The following is a 23050-nucleotide window of genomic DNA, read 5'->3' on the forward strand; positions in this document are numbered from 1 at the left end:
AAAGCAGGACAGACTACCTGGCACGGCCTTTACTTTGAATCTCTGCAAAAATGACAAAGTTCGAGACCCACCATAATTTTGAGAGCTCTCTTACCTAATCCACCTCACATGATCCTTAACCACTTAGATTTTTTTTTTCCAGACCTCCTTTTTTCTTTTATATTCTGTTTGACATTGAGTTGAGAAGCTTGTATCAGACATTTATATACTACCAGCATTTTGATGCATCCTTTGAACGTTTTCAAAGACACTGCAAGTCAGTTCTGGTTTAACAGTGAACATTCTCCTCTTTTCACACCCTCCCTTCCATCACCCTTTGGACAGAGATCCCAAGAATTACAGCTTCAGATAAACAGCGACTCTGCAGCAGGAAGAGAAACAGAAAATCTCAACAAAGAAATTCAATGTTAGGCCTTTATTATTATAAGGAATGACTAACCATTTAAAACATCTGTTGAACACTTATTGCTAAATACCAGCCATGCAATAGCTTGCCAGTTTCCTATACAAGTTATTTTAATACTGTGATTCACCTTGATCAATTTTCACCATCTTTACCAAGGACTTGCAGTATTTTCCATTGAATTCCTCAACTTGTGGGTGTTTGACACTTTAGTACAGATGGAAGATTATGTAATCTCGAGAACCACCCCTGCCTAGGCTAGAGGCAAAGCCATTTCTAAAATTGATGAACTTTCACAAGACCAATCTTTCATTTCTTATTGGTTTTGAAACCTTCCTTGTGTAGAACCATCAAAACCAACAGTATCCAGATGCCTGTAGTTTTAACTCAATTTTCCAACTGCAACTATAAAGATAACAAGTGGAACCTACTGATGTCCCATTAAAAAATGAGGTTTGTCCTGTAACACACACAAGCCTTTGATTGTATTTGGCTCTACAGCCAGCAGTAAAAGTAACAGCTTTACCGGGAAACATACTTTCTATTTCAGTACTCAAGCACACTCTTTGCTCTCCAGCTTTTGAAGCAGATGAGGGAGACTCATGAGTGTACTGGAGAACATGGGAAAGCTGGCTATTTCCTATTTCCCATCCACAATAAAGTGAAAGGCATCTTAACTGTGTTACTTTCTCATATCTGAGATCAACTAATTTGAGACTCATCCCACTTTGCAAAGAGGAGCAAAAAGAGAATGGAAACAAACATTTCAGTTGAAACATATGGTAGTAAGGGAAGGCTCAGCTGAGCAGCAACAGTAAATGTTTCTGCTCACAGGAACTGAGCTTCCTGAGCAGAAAAGAGGAACAACATCTACGTTTGGGATGGAAGTTCCCATGGGGGATGACTGGCCTGCAGAAATTCCTCCCCCTCAAAGCTTACAAGCAGGCCATGTGTCCAGCATCTCACCCAAGATGTTATACGTTTATCAGTTAAAGAATATCCCTAAGCCATGTCTTACTCCTAAAAAGCACTCCTAGGTACTTGTTCCTCCCAGCCTAGAGAACAGTTGCGTTAGCAGCACCTCCTGTTCTTCCCTGCATCTCCCAGCAGACAGGTCACAGCTGGTCCCTTCTCCTCTGAGGCCGTTTGGGGGCTCTACCACAGGCTGCAGGAACTGCCCTCTGTCTGAGGGTTCTTTAGGAGAGCAGCAGCATGGGGTGAGGAAAGGAAGACATGCACGTTTAAATTGTTTTTCTTGGCTCTGCTCATGACAGATGCTCTCATACAAATTTAAAAACTCAGTCTGTACAAAAAGAATCATCCGCTTTTACAGCCAAATAGGGAATCCAGCTGTGCTCTTAAGCTGGACCCAACTTACCAAATAAGGAAGTTTACAGAGGGCCAGATCAAGGTAAAAACACTGCTTTCAGTAGGGCTAAGGAATTAAGTTAGAAATAAAAAGATCATAGGTAAGTTATAAAATAAAGCTTTTAACTATTTGCTTTATTCGATAATCTGAACAGCAACTTGAAACCAAGGGTAAGGAATGGGCACAGTACGACAATCTCCTTCCAGGAAAAGCTACAGGGGACCTCTTTGCAAGACCAGCTGGAGCGTTTTCCCTGCAAGCTCAGTTTCATGCTTCTGTTGCTGTCCAAGATGCTGGCCGGGAACCACTACATGTGGTGAGACCTCACAAAGAAAGCGTGAAGTCCAAGTTTGTACCAGCTCCAGGCTAGGCCAGCCTGAGCGTTTATACCAAAGGGCTGGACTAAGTTCTGAAGAAGCAGCGACCATCCAGAAACAAGGGTTAGAGAAGATGACTGCTGAGGCAGGGAAAGCACTGCAGCAGGAGAGAGACGTAGAACGTTTCTAGAGACAAGTTTCTCTTAAAAAGAGTATCGCTGGGAAACACTTCCGCAGACAAGGAGGAAACATGACTGCCATTATCAGGCTGTACAATACCAAGAATAACAGGGCCTCTATCTTGTTTGCAACCTTTACCAAAATCCTAAAAATAATGATAAGATGAGGATTTGTTCCCTGGGGAATCTGGAGATTAAAAATCACTGTGGCGTTTGTTTGCTAACAGCCAGCAGAACATGACATCCAGTGGCTAGGTGTCAGTATGAAAGGGGAAGCTATTTAGGTGACTCAGACTTCTGTCCTTGAAGGAATCCCTATCCCTCACAAATTTTAGTGAGTCCTGTATCACCCCCGGAACGTCTGGCGAATTAGAGCATCTTTGAGAGACCCATCCGATGTTGATGGCTATTTCAGGATCTCAAATTTGCTTTAGCATACCGTAGCTTGAAATCTGAGTGTAGTAATGCTATGAGAGGGAGGAAAATGTTTGATGCAGGACATGTTTTCAAAATATTTTTAGCATACACAGTTATTTTCAATATATTAAGATTTACATTCCTCCGTAACATTAAAATCTTTCACATAACAAGAAACAAATGCAATGCACAAGAAGGCTGTATTACTCCAAAGGTAGTGTCACAAGATCCACTTCTACTGGTAAAAAAACTGCATCATAATAGATGATCTCTATCAAATCTTTTCCACTTGATATAAAAGTTGTGCCTATTAAGAAAGAAATGGGAGAGATTGGTACCACACCATAAACTGATGTTCTAATTACACCGCAAATGAAGATGCATTGGATAAACAAATCACAGAAATCCAGACACGCTATAATTTTCCCTAACATAAAACTACTGATCCAATTTTCAAGTTAAAGTCAAAGAATTGAGGGTAATCTCACTCTGTTGCAACATTTCCACATATTACCATTTTCTTGTGCCTAATACTCTTAAGACAAGAGGCGCTTGTTTAGTTTAGTAGCTTTACAATTCCATATAAAATAAGACCTTCTAGGTCCTATGCCCAAGGCTTTTCATGCTCGTATTTTGAAGCCATTATACTTCTTCAGCAATGTAAGGGCTTATTTTTTTATTCTTTTTATTTATGGAGCTCAGGCTTTCGGTGGTTTCAAGATTTGAGAGAACCTGATTAACCGTCCCCAAAGGAAACGCTTACGGCTGCTGCCTTTGGGCCCGGAGGGGAGACGTGTCCTTGCTGTGTAAGCAAGTCATTCCATTGATGCCTTCAACTGTCACTCCGTGCAAGGCATGCAGATGATCTCCCAAACCAAGGTACCACTTGGTTTGCAAGCATATGCAGGCATTTATTAAGATATTTACTGGAGAACAAGCAAGCCACAGTGGTCACAACAACCGCCAGAGGGAGCCCTGCCACCACAGGTGCTGGCCACCACGGGCACCCAAAAGTGCTGTATTTCATCACCCCTCCTGAGGGTTCAGGGTGTTCGCTTGCTGACACCAGGTGTCCAGCCTCACAGGGCTGCGAGCTAAACATGTCCCAGCCAGACCTGAAGGATCACTGACTGAGCAGTCTCTGACAACGGTATCAAACAAAAAGCCATAAACAAATAGCCAACAGCTAGATTGCATTTCAGAACCCACCAATGTTCAAGCTGCAATGGTGGTGTGGAAGCAGTATACTAGCAAGGTCTAGTTGGACAGCATTTGGTCTTAAATCTGCAGTGTGGGATTTTAATGCTTTATAGACTAGCTAAGGAGTTCCTACTGATCTGTTCCTTGGGCTGCTCTGTTCCTAGAGCATGGGACAACTTCAATGCTACCTTACTGCAGAGGGCACTCACGAAAGCCAGCATCTCAGCCAGGAACCAATTCCAAAAGATCTCCTTAACTACACTTCCCTCTCTCCTTGAATCCACTTAAACCTCCTTCTCCATGGGACCTCAATGGAAGAGCTCTAAGCAGGTGCATACTCAAGCCTCCTCCTCACCGTGACCTCTGCAAGACTGTCAGTAATGTAACTGGCCTTTTGCGAGAGTAATTTATTTGTGGGTATATAAATGGCTTCTACTTAGCAGCTCAGATGGCACCACCCCCACTTCCCACACAGAACATGTTAGCAGCTTGCAGTGAGATGCAAAAATAAACAGACAGGCTTACCCACTTCGTGTTGCCCCTGCTCATCTTCACCCAAGTGATTCATAGTGATGTACTCTTGACTCCTGCAAATTGAAGACATTTGTGAGTTTCCTTAGCGTAGGCACAAATCAAAAAAGAAAAGATTCCTGCATGCAATTACACAGGAAGGAAAACATGCAACTAAGCTGAGCTTTGAACAGGTCACAGTAAATATCAATATTGGGGTCTAAAAAGGGCCATCATTTTACATTTTAAAATAACTGAGCAGAATTTTTTTTGGCAGTAGCAGGACTATCTATATTCGTTGTCATTTTACATCTTTTGATATTTAAGCTTGCCGATTCCTTTTTGCCCACATTACATTACAGTGCATTTTCAAAGGGCACATTATTAAAGTTATTGCTAATTTATGCAGAAGCATGTGTTTTTTAAATGTTTATTTTAAACATTTTTTGCAAATTTTTACATTAAAATTAACATTTGAAGAATTGTTTCAATAAAGTTTATGCAAGTTGCCGTCACAGTTTATGTAAAAGAGAAATGTGCTATTAAAATCAGACATTTATGTTACCTTTTGTTTTTTGCGATGCATGTTAGCTTTACACATCCTGATTCTCCTGCGATAATTTTCCTTTAAAAGGGGGGTATAGGGTGATCTTTTCATCAAGCAAGACATTATGCCCTGAAAGCTGACTCCAAACCATCGTTGAAAATTCAGTTATTTACACTTTAATAACAATCTACAAATACAACTTTTTGTTTTAAAGTATTCCCCTCAATCATGCACTGCCACAAGCAGTTTGGTTCCTAATGTTCTATTTTTCACCCCCGAGCAGTTTTATTCTCTCCCCCTAGAATGCCAGATTTATTTTGCAGATGGGAAATACAAACCATTTTTCATGTTTCTCTAAGAAGCAGTTTCCTTTGAACTATTATATATACATAAATGTGTATATATATCTATGTACATACACACCCTCTCAGAAGGATAAGAGGAGCAACTGCAGCACTCAAGTAGGGACACATTTGTAACTGGCTTTCCAAGTAAAGGCTACCTTAAGTAGGAAGAGCATCATCTTAGCCAAGGGGGCTAGGGGCGACTACATAAAACAGAATGCAAGCTCCCTCTTCCTCCTGGTGGCAGCTAAGCCTTTTTCAGCATTCATTTTGTCATTCTACTTTTAAACCAGCCATTTCAGACTCAATTTGGAGTCTGCAGTCTGGAATACTCTGTGAGGCCACCTGAAATCTGAATCATTAATTCAGTTAAGAACCATAAACACCAGATAGAAGTTAGATTTCTGCGTTAGCCCAGGATCAAACTGCACTCAACAACTTCCAGGGGGTGAAAAACAATTTTTTTTTTTTTTTAAAATTACGCTCATTCAGTGAGCTTGATAATCTTTTTGCAATTCTTACAAAAAAACCCCCACCGTTTTTAGAATGTCTTCATATTTTAAAAAGACAATTAGCTTTAGCATTAATTTAAATTATTTGAAAAAAAGAATAGCTATTTTATTGCTCAACAAAAAAATGACAATTCATCACATTTACTTTGATTAAAAAAGGACTAAACTTTATTGACAAACTGCGGCAGACATTTTGACAAGTTTTAGCTACCTATTTAGGCAGACTTACACATGTAGCATTTAATCTTCAAGAACAGAGTGGGAGGACAGTGTACAAATCCAATTAGGACTTTAACCTATGTACAAAGTGAAATTTTTCCTCATTTTTTCAGCTGCAGTGTCCCTTTTTATGTAAAGCTAGTGTTGAGATACACTTGAACAAGTCAACGGGATTGCTAATATTGACAACTGTGTCAGTTTTAAACTTGCACTGTGTTATCTGCCCCAAACACTATAAAAATGAGAAGACTGTAATTTTACAGAGTCCAGACCTACTCACTTAATACTCTGTTTTCTAATATCAAACACTGGGCAATTGAAGCCACGCTTTAATTTATTCTTCTCTTAAAAGTTCTTCATATAGAACCAAGCTAAGAACCCCTTACACTGGAAAAACTGCTTCCCAAGCATCTCTCAACACTGCATGTTCGGGGCTAGATTTCAAAACCCACATAAGAAAAGTCAATTTTACAAACCTAATTTTTTTTTCTTTTAAGTCAATTAACTTTAAAAAAAATGCTATTTAATTTGTTTGAGGATCCTTTGTATTAAAATTTAAACTTAAGATTCATCAGCAATCTGCTTTTAAGGAAAGTTTGATACCTGTGGTTACTTTTAAACGGTGGCAGCTACTACCGTTACATTATGATTTTAATTCTTAAAAACAGCCCTGAATTTTGAAATGTAGCCTACTTTGGGATTCTGCAACTACAACTTTTATGGGTTGCTTAAAACCAAACTTAAAAGGTTAACAAAACCTTAATTTCATAACTGTTAAGCAAGCATGTCACTTTGGAAACTAACATTTTAACTCAACTTTTTCTTATTAAAAAAGGTACAGTTGTGTTTATCTAAACAACAAAGAAAGAAAAGCAATCTACACACTTAAAAAAAAAATTAAAGTCGGTCCTCTAAGTCTATTTAACTCATTTTAAAATACTACGTACAGAAGCCAGAATGCAGGGTGAGGATGGAGTGGGAGAAAAAGGGCCACGAAGAAAAACAGTTAGACAATTACTTGTCTGGTGTGGGTAAAGCAACAGGAATCCTGGGAGATACAAGAATCAGTAACAACTGTTTGCTCATAACTGATATTTTTCCCTCATGTTTGTGTTTAATAACGTCCGTATGGGTGCTCTCTGTAGGCCCCCTTCACTGGCCTAGCTGGCGGGGCCTTCAGGGAGGGCCTTGTTCCATTCCAGTCATCTTGGCCTGCAGAAAAGAGCAATAATATATCAATGGTCACAGCACATTCTGGGCCGAGATGTACATAAGGGAGCAGCGGCACCGCTTGGTGCCGGTCAGAAGGCCCGGCTCCAACCCTGGAATCAACTTACAGAAGAACATTAAACATTCCTCTGGTTTGTATGGTTTTTGGAAGTCATACTTCAAAGCAGTTTGACACTAAAACGTATCTACAAAATCCCTGAAGTTCCACAAAAATCTCTCTTTTTGAGCACATCTTTTTACAAGTACAGAAAAAGGCAACTTGGACAGCAATCCCCTGGAAGTCTACAGTTCTGACACCCCTACTAAGCTGAGGCTTGGACAAATCTGATGCCTTTCAGGAGTAATTAATTTCAGCAGAGCTGAAGCCAATTCGTGGAGCAGCTTTGGCAGACAGCCGCTGCTAAGATCACAACAGTCCCAGCCCTTTCTGATGGGAGCCAGCAGCATTTTACAATTCCGGAACTCTGACGGTGCGGGGGATATTGCTTACAGGTAGCATTTCTCTCCTTCTAAAATGCCAAGCAAGAAGTCTCATTGGAAAAGATTGCCAACATGACTAAGCTGCTAACACTGCTCTAGGATGGCAGAGGTTCATACCGAACTTTAAGACGTTAGTCTGACTGAACTTTTAGACATTAGTCTGCTTTGCACTGCTCCTTCTTGTTCCTTCCCTTACCAGGAAAATTTACGGCAGTAGATACCATAGCATCTGCTTACCTCTTTCTTGAAACCAGCTGCCCACTGTACTAGCATTAACATGCCGTTGATAGGACAAAGCACTCAAGAGGACAGTCAAAATCCTTCTGCAGAACAACTACTGAAGCAAGTTAAGTTCAAATCCCATTGTTCCTGAGCTAGCTCAAGCCCCGAGTATCCAAGCTCAGCTTTCGTTATGGCTTGTGCTTGCAATATTCCTATGTGCACGTCTGACATTCTCTCCATGGTCACCAGTCTATGGAAGTAAGCGTCCAAACCCCTGAAGACAGCCCAATACACTATTCCCTACCACCATGAAACACATTCCAATTTTCTCAGAACTGTCTCCATCCTTAACTATTTTTCTAAATTTGTTTTCATGAAAGCAAAGACCAAAGGAAATTACTGTGGATAAACAGATTAGCTGTGGTGACTTCATGCCAAATGTACAATGAGCATTTTGGCCTTCATATCCCAGACAACACTGCTCTCCTACCAAGTAGGATACACAAAAGCCTCTTTGTGTGGCAGGACTAACACAGGCAACAAACCAAACCATTTAATAGCCATTTCAACAGAGGCACGAAAGATATCCAAAATTACTGACAGCAGCTGTCTATTCAAATTCATCTTAGACTGGAAAAGCATCCTTGATTAGGCATCTGAAACTGAACCTTGCACAACATAAGCATAGAGCAGAGAAGTGTGCATCCATCCAGCTCAACAAAATATAATCCATGAAAATCAGACTGCAGCAAAAGTAGTGTTGTGGGTGGAAATCCAAAGCTCTTAAAATACTCTAAAGCTACAAGAAAATTAAATGATACTTCTATAGTTGAAGACTGGAACTTAAAAAAGATCATGTTTGTGACCATCAGGCTAGATAAGAACCTAAAAACCACAGAACGCTTTTGGTTGCTTAGATCTGGGTAGTCTGTAGGGTGTAAATATTCTGCCATGAAAACTGCTACAGGATCTTCTGGGTATCAGTAGTTTTTCCTTGGAGCATGGAGTGGCCGTGAATAACGGCTGATCAGCTACAAGCAATACTCAACTTTGTGCAGCCCCTTCCCTGTCAAGACAACAGTATTCCCAGACATACCATAAGCTTCATAGGTTTCCTGTGCCTCCCCGTGTCCATAATCATAGTATTCTGTGTCCCTGGAAGAGTAATTATGCTGGTTATACAGTGTTGAAATAACATTCCTAAACCGACACAACTTGCACAAACACTTGAAAAGCAAAGATGCACAACAGTTCACAGTTCAGCAAGCTGTGAACTTAACATTTGTGAAGCTTAACATTTGTGTTAAGTCTGATCATTGCTTTCATAGAATTGTCAAGAACACTGGGACACTCCCAGAAGCTAATTGCCAGGCACTGCTAGATTCCAGCAGAATAGGCACTTTTCCTGTAGCTCAAACTCTGAAATAAATTTTTCCACTTAAAAGGAAAAAAAAAAAAAAAGGGAAAAAAAAGAGAGTCAGGCATAATTTTCTCAGTAACAGATAGGAGACAAATGAACTCACCCTTGGCCCTGGCTGTAGTAGCCTTCATACCCCTCGTAGCTCTGGTCTGCATATGCGTCATCATAGCCCTGAAACAGACGATTACAAACTGCGTTAATGGAAGGATCAAAGGTTAATTCCTGACCAAGGGTAATGGCAAAACTGAATTTAGGCTACAGCAGTTTTCAGAGGAGCCTGTGAATCCTTATCTGCCACAGAGGAGGGGCTCCATCACAAAACAGAGATAGGCAGCTAAAAACTGCTTTATCTTGTGTCTTTGAAGGAACGAACCACATTAATATTTACAACATGTTTTAAAGTCAGTTACACAACCAAGGTTGCAGTTTGCTTACACTACAAATCCATGTTTAGAGAGGCTTGTAACTGTGTCGTCCAACACATAGATTTACAGATTAACAACAAAACAACTTATTAATTTATGATTGGCCCCACTGGAAAAACTGAAAAGTTTTACTGAGACACAGTATTTTGGGAAGTCTCAATATTTGTGATGATTCCCTCAAATGCTGTTGTGTACCAAAAGCAGTCATCTTGTTATCCCTTTAAAATGCAAAGAGCATTTATGCCAACCATACGATAAGCTTAGTGGGAGGGTGGTGCTTGGTTGTATGACTTGAAACATCATTATATTTATTCACATGTTTAACTTAAGAATTTTAGGGGCAGCAAGGAGCCTTTTGTGCTCCTTGCTCAAAGAATTCTCTTGCAGAAGTTCATTGATGCATTTTTCTACCATGCACAAATACTTATACCAGTGTGCAATCGTGGGCACATTTCGGTTTTATTATAACAACCCCTTACCATGTGTTTACGACAGTAGTAGTTTCCTTCTTTGACAACTAAACAGGCAGCTGAGGTCACCCAGCACAATACCAGTGTTTTCGTTGGCGGTCACTTCTCCACTGCAATCTCACTGTTGTTAGCCCTTATTTCAATAATGTTGAATATCTAATACATGATCAGCTAGCTGAAAAGAAAAAAAAAGGTATACAGTTTCTTACATATTCCTCATAGGTTTCTGGTGCAGGAGGAGGAGGAAGCGGTATTCTCTGAATGCCAGCTGCACGCGCTCTTGGTGCAGGAGCACCCCTTACTGCTGGGGGAGGAGGTACTCCACGGGCTACAGCAGCTCCTCTAGCAATGGCACCCCGCACTGGGGCTCCTCGCACAAGGGCCCCCCGAGGAGGAGGAGGAGGAGGAGGAGGAGGAGGACCAACACCACGCCCCCTGGAAAGGGAGGAAAAAAAAAAAAAAAAAAAAAAGGATTGTGAGGAGCTACTCCTGTACTGCTCGTGTTTTGAATACTGAGGGCAGTATTTACGCTTCTTACACCTACTATAAAATATGATCGTTTGCTAAATACAATTATCATTGACTAAGCCATGATTTCCTTATCAAGAATGAAAGTACAAGAACTGTTAATATTGCTATATTGTAGGATTTTAAAAAAGCTCATCTTGGATTCTACTGTATTAGAGGTATAGACGAGGAAATTAATCTGAATAACAGAGCCTGCCATCAGCCCCTGTTACTGCAGAACTGTGGCCAAATCATTTCTCAAAGTTCATTTTAAACAACCCTCTACCACTAATTAGCAAGGTCAGCCAGAACTCCAGATTCATAAATATCAATGATGAAATGAACAGGGACACTTCCGGGCTAAATATTCAGATAGAAGCAAAGAGTTCTCCCGCCATGAACTATGCAGTGAAGCAAGAACTACAGTAACATAGTTTTATCACCAATTTAGCCCGATGCCTTAACAGCAACAACACAATAATAGCATCCTGTGACTTTCAAAGAAAGGTCAGTTTAAATTGGAAAAGCTTATTTTGCTGAAGACTACCAAAACAAACCCTACACAATTTCATAGGCCAAGCTTGTATTTCACCAGCTATCCATTCTTCCAAATTTTGCAAGGTTACTTTATAAAGCTACTCATTTCTGAAACAAAAAACATAGACATTCATTAAGCTGAATTACATCGCAGAATCACAGAACATACAAAACGCTTGATGCCCGTTTGCTAAAAGCAAGCCTTCAACGCAGAAGGCCAAAAAGCCTTAGCCAAAAGCCAAGGTTCAAGGCTAACAGCTGATGTGCAAGAACAAGTAGCTTAACCTCTTCTCACAGTGCCACTCTGAGCAAGACACAGCATTTCCAGGTCGGTGCTTTTGGGAAAGATACCTTGGAACAGGTGGAGGTGGTGGTGGAGCTGCTCCCCTTCCCCGCACAGGGACTCCTCGACCACGAGTTGGCTCTGGCACACCGTTCAGGTAGGAGAGCTCCAAGAATTGCTCCTGACAGATATCGTCCATCATATCCTGAAAATGAAAGAGAGTCAACTTCAAACAACAACTAACTAGCCAGTCTGTGCTCCCAGAGCTCAAAGGCTACCTACCATGCTGGAATAAAAGTTACCAAATAGTCCTAAGTTGAAATCTACTGGTTTTACTGAAATTTACTTAGCTGGCAGCAACGCACAACTGCCAGCTTCCCCCAAAATGCCCAAGAAGGGCAAACTGCCCTTCCCAGCTGGGAACTGCAGTGGGGCACTGTGAAAAGGCAACCTCACTCACAGGAGTACTGGAGCCATCTGACATTTGGTATCCTAGGGACGTCAGCAAGATTTATTTGCAAATGCTGGAGAGTTCAGAGGCTGTGTCAGGTGAGACGCACCTCACCTCAAGCACCTACAGCTCCCCTTTAGGGGCAGCTGGCTGGCAATGATCCTGTGGAACATCACCGTATGCTGCTGTGCTCCCAGCACGCTGAAGGAGCAGGACAGAACGCGGCCTGATGAAGAGTAAATACCAATTTGCAAATCCAGGCTGTCTTTTCACATTCTTAAGTACACAGCATGTTTCTGCTCCATGCATTATCATCTCCCCAGGGGATCTAGCTTGAGGAATTAGTACAAATCTCTGGTAACCCCGCAGAAGTCATTCTACCCCACCCCTTCCCTAAAGACACACGCAGGCTGGGCCACGCACTACCAGTCTCGTCAGAGGGGATCTTCGTGCTGCTATGGCAACACCACAAAGCAAGAAGTCTCCTACCAGATGTGTCTTCACAGCACTGCTGGCTTCCATAGTGACTTCTCCGTCAATTTTCACAAGTTTAACACATTGTTTGAAGGCAGCAATAGGTAAGATACTTTAAATAGCAAGCTATATGCTTGCTTTAGCAAGCTGAGGTTCTGTACATCCCAGGGGCTCCTTGAAGATGACCTCTCTCCTTCAAAGGTGCTTCACATACCAATCACTCCTCCTCTCTGTGGCAGACTTGCAGAAATCATGCAGTATCCATATGCTTTTCACACTTCCCCACTACCTACTGCTCTTGGGTTCCACCCGCCCCTTATATTTCAGACTGAACATCTGAGCTCTCTAGTTGTAGCTGAGCTCAAAACAAAGGGGTAAGATGCTGGGATATATTCAGTTCTGTACCAGCCAGCTCTTTGACCTATAGAATTACAGGCTGAGCCAGCCAGAAGCAGGGAGCGCTTTGTACTTCTTCCTCATTTTTTTCCCCTAATTTAGTCAGCTAAACCGTATCATTTCAGTAACGCACGAAACGCTCCCTCAAACTCCGCAGTTCTTCAGAGACCATATTCTAGAGCTACTGTGTCATACACTGGTAAAGGCCTTGTAAGCTTGAACAGTAAAAGACATCCCCAAATAGATAGTAAATGTCATCCGTATAAATGCCAAAAAGGTTGCTTCACATTATACACATTCAAAGCAGCAGAAACACTGATTTCATAGATGTGTCCCAGAAATTCACTACTGAGTACTGCTATTGAGTTGCCTGGGCAGCCATCCTCCACTTCCTCTAACCTCCCTCCAGTGCAGAAATGCAAAGACATGTGTATAGTTACAGTTTCTGATCCGATCAATAAAGTTACCTAGCCCGTTTTCTATGCAGTAGTTCCAATTGAGAGGAAGCCATCAAGAAGCCTCCTTCCATGCAAGGCACAGCTAAAAATATTACCCTACTAAAACTGTGACAGGGAGCTAGACAAGCTACCCACCTGCCCCAATGTCCACAGCTACTAATGGGAAAGAAACACACGCTCCTTAAGTGTTCTATACAATAATATTTTGCTTTTAAAGTGTTTTTTTTCCCCCTAATTATCATTATAGGGTTAATATATGCCCTCATGCAAGATTACTGGGGTCACTTTAGGATGCCACACTTACTACTGCAGCACCAAGCTTCCTCAGCTACATCATTCCTGAAACATGAGCCTTACATTGCGCAAATCTTACCAAACCTTACAGCCAGATTCACAAACCATCTACCTCCTTCAGCAAGGAAAGAGCATCAGTATACATACTGGAACAAGGAACTTCTTGACTTCTTCCATGGCATGAGCCATTAGAGCATAAGCTTCACAAGGGGGTCCAAAAACTTCAATGAAGACATGCAAATCCATATTTAGATGAGCATATTTAGGATCCCCACCTTTACGTAGTTCTTCCTCCTGAAACAAAGCAGATTAGAGAGTCCTAAAACTAAATATAAGAGGCAGAGAAATTGGTTTTCTTTTAAATGTTTCCTAAACTTTAACAAGAAAGTGTCTGTAAAAGCTTTTTTGCCAGGCCAGGCCACAGACCAGATTAACACGCTAAGCACGTAGGTATATAGTTTTATAACAAGCAACCTGCAAGTCTACACCTTCCAGCTTCTCATATTTGTTTTTTTGGGTGACCATGATACTTTTGTTAATGCCTTGACATCAGGCACCTTTTCCAGGAGATTAAGCATATGTGTACCTGCAATGTTCTTCCTCTTCTATACCACCTTCCTGCCTGGGGCACTGCTTTACAGTGAAAAGTAAGGTCTAATGCCTCAGACAAGCCTCCTCTTCAGGTCTGCTCTTAGATACCTGCATTCATTCAGTTCACCTTAAGAAGCTAGAAATAAATTAAAAATTCAAAAGCTTCTCGTGCTGCTGAAGTAAAAGCTAAATTAAGTTACAGTTCTGCTGACTGTTTGTGAGCTCAGTTTTAGGAGCAAGAAGGAAGAAAAAAAAACTCTTTCCGTTTCTTCTGCTCAAAAAGCTCCTGGCACTTCATGATTCACTGAAGATTACCAGGAACATATTGCTCTGACATCTTCAGCGAACTACGAAAATCTCAAGACTTCAGAGGGGACAGCTGGGAAAGGGAAATTGTTTTGTTTCTAGAGGGGAAATGTATTACTTTAACAAATGACTTTTAATCAGTTTGAATTAATTTTTACTTTAAAAACTTGTAGTTCACCTTTCATACTACATATCCTCTGCCTTTGGATGCAGAGATATCAAAGATGACTGGTCTCTGTAAGCCATGCTCACAAAGAGAACAGTTATCACACTTCTACCCCAATCAACATTGCTCCTAACACGCACAGGACAATTTAGGAGTGGTGACTTCCTACTGCCTTCACTTTTAAATTTTAATTGTTTCATCTTCTGTAAACTGCTTTAAGAACCTTTACTTTTCACAGCAATGTGAAAGGCATTAATGCATATGCATGTTTTCAAGGGTGATGTCCTTACCTTTGCTTTATCTCGCATTGAACCCTTCCCAAGCACAGATATCTTAGCACCAGTTTCTTCCTGAAGTCTCTTGATAGTGTTGCCTTGAGGTCCCAAAATCTTTCCAACAAAGTTGAACTGTAAAGGGGAAGAAAACAAAAAACCCTTCATTTTCGCTTCAAAGCTCCGCAGCCTTAGCAAAAGCTGTTCTTAATGCTATACTGGATGACAGAAAGTTTAGCCAGGCCATTTTCTCATCACCTCACAAAAATTCAGACCAGAAAACACACAGGAAAATTTAAGTTCCAGAACATTCCTTTCATGGAAAAAAAAAACAAAAACAACCCTCCACTAGAAAAATCAAGCGAAATTAACTTAGGTAAAGCATTTAATTCTAATTTTTATTCTCTAGTCTTTTTTACATGCAGCAAGTCTTAAGAGTTAAACATGGTTTTAACAAATATGAAAGTCTATTCTAATGAAAGATCAAAACGATGCCTCACCATTTAGCTTTATCCCAAGACATTCTAGAAATGTAAAATATTAGAAATAAGATCCTGCAAGCTTGCATAGGAAAAATTCCATAGCGATAGTGGAATGCTGGCGTAACTCCCGATGACACTTTGACAGCTACTATCACTAACAGCCCACCATAAAAATCCTTAGAAAATAAGCAAATCACAGAGATTCAGTAAGCTTTTTTCTGGCTCTCACCTTGGGGTACTGTTTGACAGGTATCAGAACTCGTTCTTTCAGTTTCATATTCTTGTGGGAAAACAAATCCAGGTAGTTCTCTTCCTCGTCCTTCTTTGTTGTTTCACCCTTCTGAATTTTTTCAATTTCTAAACAAGATAAGAATAGGGCTGCTTATATTCCTCAAACAAACAACATTTGTTTGAGCTGGAATCATGACAGGACATACCACCCTCATTCTCTGTGAATATATGAACATTTATAATTGCAGTAATGGAATCTGGATAGACAGACTGCCTTTTTAGTGCTAGCCCAGCTTGCTTCTCCCTCCCTTCAAATCTAGGATTCCAGAAAGCCAAAACCAAGATAATGAACAGCAATAAGACAGAATGGCAGAAAATGCCCTACAAAAAAACTTCAATAGATTAAAGAGGAGGAAACCTTAAGCATAGTTCTGTACATCACTTACACTATGCCTTCCTCTGTCAGTCCCCAACTTCATGGGGACTCCTGTAACCTACAAAGAAATGAGGCCCAAACACACCAACGGTATACAGTCACTTCAACACAGCAGCTATCTGCTAATCAGGAAAGTTTTTACGATTCCAGCTGATGGACTACTTAAAACGTGTAATTTAAGTAGATTAGGAGTGCCAACACACACTGACACTTCTGAAATAAACTATGAATTTCAGTCATGTTGAAAACATTCCTAATAAATAATAGCCAAAATTAGTGTCACTCTTAGAGTCTGGAGTGGTTAATTAAATTGTTATTAACTCTACTGAATTAAACAAATGCACCTTATCATATTTATCACACAAGCAGTTCATAACTGATGGAATTTAAGCTATAAGCTCCAGTTATATTAGCCATAAACTAATATCCGAAATCTTTAACTGGATCCAGACAACGCAAGTGCAAATTTTTGTCGGCCAAACATTCTGATTTTTAACTTCATATTGTGAATTACAGACCCTTGCAAAATCACTGAGGGGGCCTGACTGAATTGAAGCATGATGCAGCCAGAAGGGGAATCTGAAGCAAAGACCAAATAACCTTCTGGAACTAGGTTATTAAGGTAGGCCAATTAGCAACTAGTACACAACACCTTCTCAAATCTGATGAGAAACTAGCGAGATATGGCAGCAGATCAGCATCCCATAACGGAAGACCCAAACGGAGAAGACTGAAGACCATCCTCAAGGAAGATATTTCTAGTATAGGTTCTCAAAGCGAATTAATTACTGCTAGAGGAGCATAAATGTCCTTCCCCTTGAATAAGACAAACACCAAGTCCCCAAGTTTTGCAAAACAATACAGCTCACAGCTGACTGGATTTTCTTTTCCACGGATGTCCAGTCATGTACAGTTTCTATTCAATGGCCAACAGCAAGACAATCAGTTCCCCCACATTTGGGGCTAATATATCACTATACATCCCAAATTATTGATAAACCATTATGTGCTCTTTGATTGAATTGATTGAAAACATGGTCATGCCACGCACAGGCATCACAACCTATTTACAGATGCTTATCAGGCGAGGAGCATGACCCTTCCTTAAATTATGCAATTTCATCAGCAAACCCAAGAACTATAAATATCTCCTCTCTGAGTCGAAAGTGCTCTAAATACAACTTCTCACATCTCCTGGCTGGGGGGGGGGGGGACCTTTCACAAGATTATACACATAACTGGATTAAAGCTGCAAGACAGAAATGAAACTGAAGACTGCTTAGTCATTTACCATGTTTTAAAGAAGACAGCTGCAATATCTTGTTTTTCCTGTGATTTCAGTCCATGTCAGAAACTACATACTTTAGATTAAATTGTCATTGCCATGCTTACAGTTTTGGAAGACTGGCGTATCAGATACTTGACACGTTATCCACCTAATACCGTGTTCATGTAATCCAAACAAATAGGAACAATGGGTTACCATAATATTTCTGACTGGACAGGCAACTACGGCCTAACACTCTGGGAAGCGTGCCTGGCATGTTTGAATGAGGCAGACTGCAAGAAAGTCAAGCAACCAGACGGGCAACCAAAAAGCCTAAGAAAACAGATTGAATGATCGATATTTTAAATGATCAGTTATGGTCAAACTGATGCAAACTAGTTTTAGTTAGAGAACTAAATATAGAACTTGGAGATTACGTTGCAAAATTATGAAAGAAACCTAAGTTTTGTAGTTTACTTGCAACAGCATCTTGGCTCCATTACAAACACGTTAGCATGACTCCTTAATTGAAAAAAAAAAAAAAAAAACTGGATCTAATAGGCTTTAAAAAGGATAGCTTGATTTTTCCTTTAACAAGAAATGATTTTCTGAAGATGCTATGCAAAAGTAAAAACAAGTTCAAGCACCACCAAATTTATAAAATAAGCAAAAGAGCTGTCTGCCTTGGTTAGTTTTACTTACAGGTTTTCAATTTTTACTATAAGCATACATCAGAGAAAAAAATTTGGAAACTAATGATTGCATTGCTGGCCTTAGCACTGGCTAGCCGTAGCTTTAGATCCTCTAATGCAATGAGATTCCTTCTCAAATATTTTGCTTCTGCAAACACAGTAAGTTTCTCAAAATATATTCTGCGTATTAACAAAAAGTACTTTTTGAATGAACATATTAAGAATAAAGGCACCCTCAAACTTTCTTAATACAAAATTAAACTACCTAGAGGCATCTTCTATCTTGCCAAAACACAGAAAGTGATCAGAACGTAAGCCTCTGTAAACCAGTGAATTACTTTTCACATCAACCACACAGCAAGATCCATTCTGCCTCTTGCAACAGTAGCAACATCATCTGGGAATTGTTCTATGAGGACAACAGATCATTAACCATTTGCTGAGAGAAGCATCGGATTCACCATTGCCACGTCTTCAAATGAAATCCAAAAGATACGAGGAGGAAAAAAAACCCTATCCCAGCAGCACAACTCGAAATCCTCCAGCTTTTGTTATTCAGGTCACCGTAGGTGACCTAGCAGTCCCCTTCACACCTTCAGACAAATTCCAAGTCTGCAAAGAGGTGCAAAGGAGGACTAAAAACATGCCGCTTGTGACGTGTCCTACTGATCTGGATTCCAGCGTTATCTGTATGCATTCTGGCATATTAGCTACGCAACACGAAGCAGTACTGAATGAACCGATGAGTGGTAGCAGTTTGTCAGACGACTTACTGATATGAAGAAGCGTACATATACCTTGAGGGATTAAGCATGCCTCATTTCAGTGCTGATTTTTTAAAGCCGTGTCAGAGGTGCAGCAGAAGGTTACCTTCTTGCCACGGGGAATGTCAGCAGTCTGGCAGCATGTGTGGCAGTGGTTTCCAGGACTTCATGTGGGGCAGTGATTGCATTGTCTCAGAAGAAATCCTAAGGGGTAGGTAAAGGGGGTTGGTAACACTGCTGCTTCACAAGGAGGAGGCTCAGCAGCCGTAGTGCTACTCCTGATCTAAGCCCGAGCTTTTCCTTAACAAAGGACATATTACACATTGTCCTGCAGCACACCTGTGCTCTGTAAGCAGAGACACATTCTATTCATTCACAATTCTGATATCAGAAGTATTATCTCAATATTATGATAATACTGATCCCATACCCCCCAAAATTTAATAAGAGGTGGGGGGGGGGCGGGGAAGAAGGGGCATCTAGAAGAAAGCAGAGCTCCATCTCTCCCATGGCACTGCTCCCTAGCTGATTTGATTTCACAGGAGACGAATCAGGGACCCGTTCCTGGATAAATTTGGCCAACAGTGGAAGTGGCAGAATTTGGCAAGTCTAACCCCATCATTTCCCTCCCACTTCCTTCTGGAATACACCCCCCACTCTCCAGCCTGTATATGCTGGGATTCATATGCAGGCAGCTCTGCTTTGGAGCTTTGCTGGGAAGGGCGAGGACTGCCACTGGCACAGGGAGAAGGGGCATGGGGAAGAAAAGAAATACTGCTCAAGCATGGGGTGGGGAGGAAAAAGCCTGGAGGTGAGCTATGAGAAATGGTACAGGCAGTAGAGACTCTTGCGAGAGAAGTGGGAGGAGGTAGAGTCACGGCAGTGACAGGTAGATTAGCATGAGCGTCTAATAACGTTGGCATTTCTTAGCAGGATATACATTTAAAAAATGCAACAGTAAAATGCTATTAGCATATCACTCAGTTTGCAACATCTGGGCACAAGTTTAAGGTGGTAGTTACAGCTCCTTTGGGGGCTAGGACATACACTTGGAAACACAGAAATTTCTCCTCCATTTCAGGACAGCCTTAACCCCATGCTGAGAAAGCCTCAGGACATTCTATCGCTTTGGGTTATATACAGTTTCTCATCACCCCTGTGACCTCAGCCCATCTCTAATCCCACTGTTTGGTTCCTTGGCAAGTTACTCCAGCGAGGCCACTGCCCATCCATCTGACTTTCCCATACAGCCTATGTTTCCACCATCCGTGTTCTTCCTAGGAATACATACAGATTAAATAACTCTGGCACAAGAATCAGCAGAGTCAGCAGGGTATTCTTCTGAGGATTCCTTCAACTTCTCAAGCCGCTCTCTACTGTGCAATGTTTTGATCTAACTCCAATTGCTCAGAGCTTCCTTCCTTCATGGGTTTACTCGAATACCTCGAGTTACCTATTGCTCTGAACTTAGCCCTCACCATCCATCTCCATCCCTCCTCACCACTCTACGTGTCTGGGGAGGTAAAGGGCTGCATTTAACATGAGGACCAATTAGATGCTAGCAATGTAGAGATCCATTAGTGGAGCGGAGATGGGGCTTACACATTTATTTGTAGCACTGGAAGCTCAGAGGTGAAGAGGCCTGCTCTTTTCAAGGAGAGTTCCACCATGAAATGAAGAGAGCTTGCTAAGATTAACACATGAACTTGAAAAAAACATGCCTGGCTAACACTTACATCGGTAGATGTCTCCCATCCTCCCAATGCACATAAGCAGAGAAAATTGCGCCTTTCAAAGCATCAGCATCCCCCCTGCCCCCGCAACAGATGAAGGGCATAAATCAAAGTGAGGGAAAGGGATTTTCTTGTTCCTATGGAAAGGGAAGGCCATGTAGACCCCGAGTCATAAAAGTGAGGAGACATGGATCCTATTCCAAAGGGTAAGAAACCCCAGTTTTCGATTTCTATTCGGGGTGCTGTGCTACAGAACCCTAAAAGGTAGCCACTTTTCTCCCTTTTGATCACACAGCCCATTGTTCAAGAATTAGGATTATGTCACTGCGTTGCCCTTCATCTTGCTCCTAAACAATGCTGATTTCTTTCAGAAAAGCTAAGCAGCACTAGAACCACACAAGTATTTTGGACTACTTTAAAATACTGTTTTTAAACAAGATGTCTTAGTTTCAGTGCAGAACTCCTGCAGGAGTTCCTCCGGAATGCAGCATGAACTTGCATTCTTGAGAAAAGGCTGGCATAGGGATAGGGATACTGCTGCTGTTCCGTGACCAGTCGTTTTGAAAGCCTGTCTGAAAAATCATTTTGATGAAGTCACGCTGCACACACGCATTACAATCTTTGACCCAGACTTAAATTCCAAAGTGAGATTTTTCAGCTGGCTCTTCAACACGACATACTCAAAGGGTGCCACAGCAGTAGAGAAATTCTGAGCAATCCAGGTCAGTTGGGGAACAGCTGGTCATCTGTGCAAAAAGAGGCTCCTAAAACGGTGGCTTTATTTCAGATTCTCTCTCACGAGCCTCCTGCTTAGATCGCCCTAAGTTTGGGCTGCCTAGTGAATGCTCCCAAAGGACAGGAATTTTCAAATAACCAAAGCAAGGCAGAAGCATCTGGAGCTCTTCCAATGATCAATCCTAAGTCTCACAAAGCTGCGCTCTACTATCAGCAATTTTTAAATTGATGAAAAACTCATAAATCCTTGCGACAGCACTCAGTGAATGAAGCTTTGCTAAATGGGATGAGAACGCTGTTCTTTGAGCAGGAATTAGCAAATTCCTTAGGTTTCATTTCACCGCAAGGCATTATCACAGAGCTGTTGAGCATCAGCTGGCTAAAGGGTTTTATTAATAAAAAAAAATTGTGGCAAATCAGACTATAAAACTGATTTATGGAGATCAAGATGCCCATGAGCGATGCCAAGTCACTCATGACATTGACATATCTCAGTTACTTGTACAATGGGAGACAGCAAGTCTTAATAAAGTCTCTAGCACTGCAACGATTACAGCCACATTACATACTTTAAAGACTGTTTAAAAAAAAACATTTAGAAACAGAATGGTAATAACTAGAGAGCTAAGCACTCTGCTCATCTGTAAATCGAATCCGAGTTCATCCTTCTTGTGCTGAGCACATCCCAGCTCTCCACTCCATGCACATTAAGCAGTAAGTGGCAGAAATTGCTTAACTTGTTCCAATTTTTAAGCTAACTACAGTGTCGTGAGGCAGCTGAGTCTACTTGATACAGCCACCAAATGCGGGTGCAGCAGCTGCACTGGAGAGATAGGGAGAAATCAGAGCCGCCAGGCGATTGGACAGTGGTGATGGGGAAGGAGAAGGCTAGTCTGGGCACAGAACAAAGACTGCCATTTCCATTCCCTATTTAGGCTCATCAAAAGCATGAAACAAGCTCTAATACGGATTTCCAGAGTAGAAATGCAAAGAGATCACAAATCACGCCTCGCAGGGGCTCCAGCAGACGCTACCTGGAAAACCCCAGTCTTCACCGTTCTCTCGGGTCCCCTCTTCCCCCAGGGACGAAAAGGGGGAACACGACCGTACCTTGCTTATCAAAAAGAAAGTTCTAGGTTTGTGCTTAATCCAGGCTAAGCACGGAGGAGGGGGAGGGCGCTAAACAGAGATTAAATAATAGAAATATCTCGGTAACCCCCCCACCACCGAGGGAGGCGGGGCGCATCTCACCCGGGGCCGCTCCCCGGGGGCCCTCGGCGCTCGCAGCCCCGGGCAGGGCGGCCAAGAGGGGTCAGCGGCGGCCGGGCCCCCCCCCCCGCCCTGCCCGCCGCCCCCCCGGCCGCGGTACCTGCCGTGAGGAGCTGCATGGCGTGCGTGAAGGACGGGTCGAGGCTGTCCTTCTCGGCCATCAACTCCGGCAGGTATTTGTTCTCGGGCTCCATCTTGACGGCGGCCCCCGGCAGCAGCGGGGTGGGGGCGGCGGCGGGGGCCTGGGCGGCCGAGGCGGCCGCTGTGGCGCTGGGCGGTAGGAGCGGCGGCGGCTGCGCCCCGGTGGCGGCGGCGCCTCGGCCCCCCCCACCTCCTCCTCCTCCTCCTCCGCCGCCACCTCCTCCTCCTCCTCCTCCGCGGGGCGGCCGCCGCGGGGGGGGCGCCCCTTGCCGGGCGCCGCCGGGGCCCGGCCCCCGGCCCA

General features: G+C 42.2%; 1 protein-coding gene across 3 annotated transcripts; it reads right to left on the bottom strand.

Moving 5' to 3' along the window:
- Positions 1-400: 400 nt before the first annotated feature.
- On the bottom strand, positions 401-22937 carry KHDRBS1 (KH RNA binding domain containing, signal transduction associated 1). Of its 3 annotated transcripts, XR_011135965.1 has the most exons (11): positions 22709-22916; positions 15711-15838; positions 15018-15134; positions 13812-13958; positions 11660-11796; positions 10474-10699; positions 9473-9540; positions 9046-9104; positions 7036-7229; positions 4411-4472; positions 401-2992 (listed from the first exon to the last, which is right to left on the bottom strand). XR_011135965.1 is itself a non-coding variant. In XM_068917197.1 (10 exons), the coding sequence occupies exons 3-10, from the start codon at positions 15756-15758 to the stop codon at positions 7132-7134; spliced, it is 900 nt and encodes a 299-aa protein (XP_068773298.1). In that variant the 5' UTR covers positions 15759-15838; positions 18978-19075; positions 22709-22927; the 3' UTR covers positions 6934-7131. The 3 variants fall into 3 exon arrangements, 2 of the variants coding, with proteins under 2 accessions (XP_068773298.1, XP_068773297.1); XM_068917197.1 differs by lacking the exons at positions 401-2992; positions 4411-4472 and adding an exon at positions 18978-19075 and having other exon boundaries at positions 6934-7229; positions 22709-22927; XM_068917196.1 differs by lacking the exons at positions 401-2992; positions 4411-4472 and having other exon boundaries at positions 6934-7229; positions 22709-22937.
- Between the last annotated feature and the right edge of the window lie 113 nt (positions 22938-23050).

Source organism: Struthio camelus, chromosome 23 (assembly GCF_040807025.1).
Source record: "Struthio camelus isolate bStrCam1 chromosome 23, bStrCam1.hap1, whole genome shotgun sequence".
In the NCBI taxonomy this organism is placed as follows: Eukaryota; Metazoa; Chordata; class Aves; order Struthioniformes; family Struthionidae; genus Struthio; species Struthio camelus.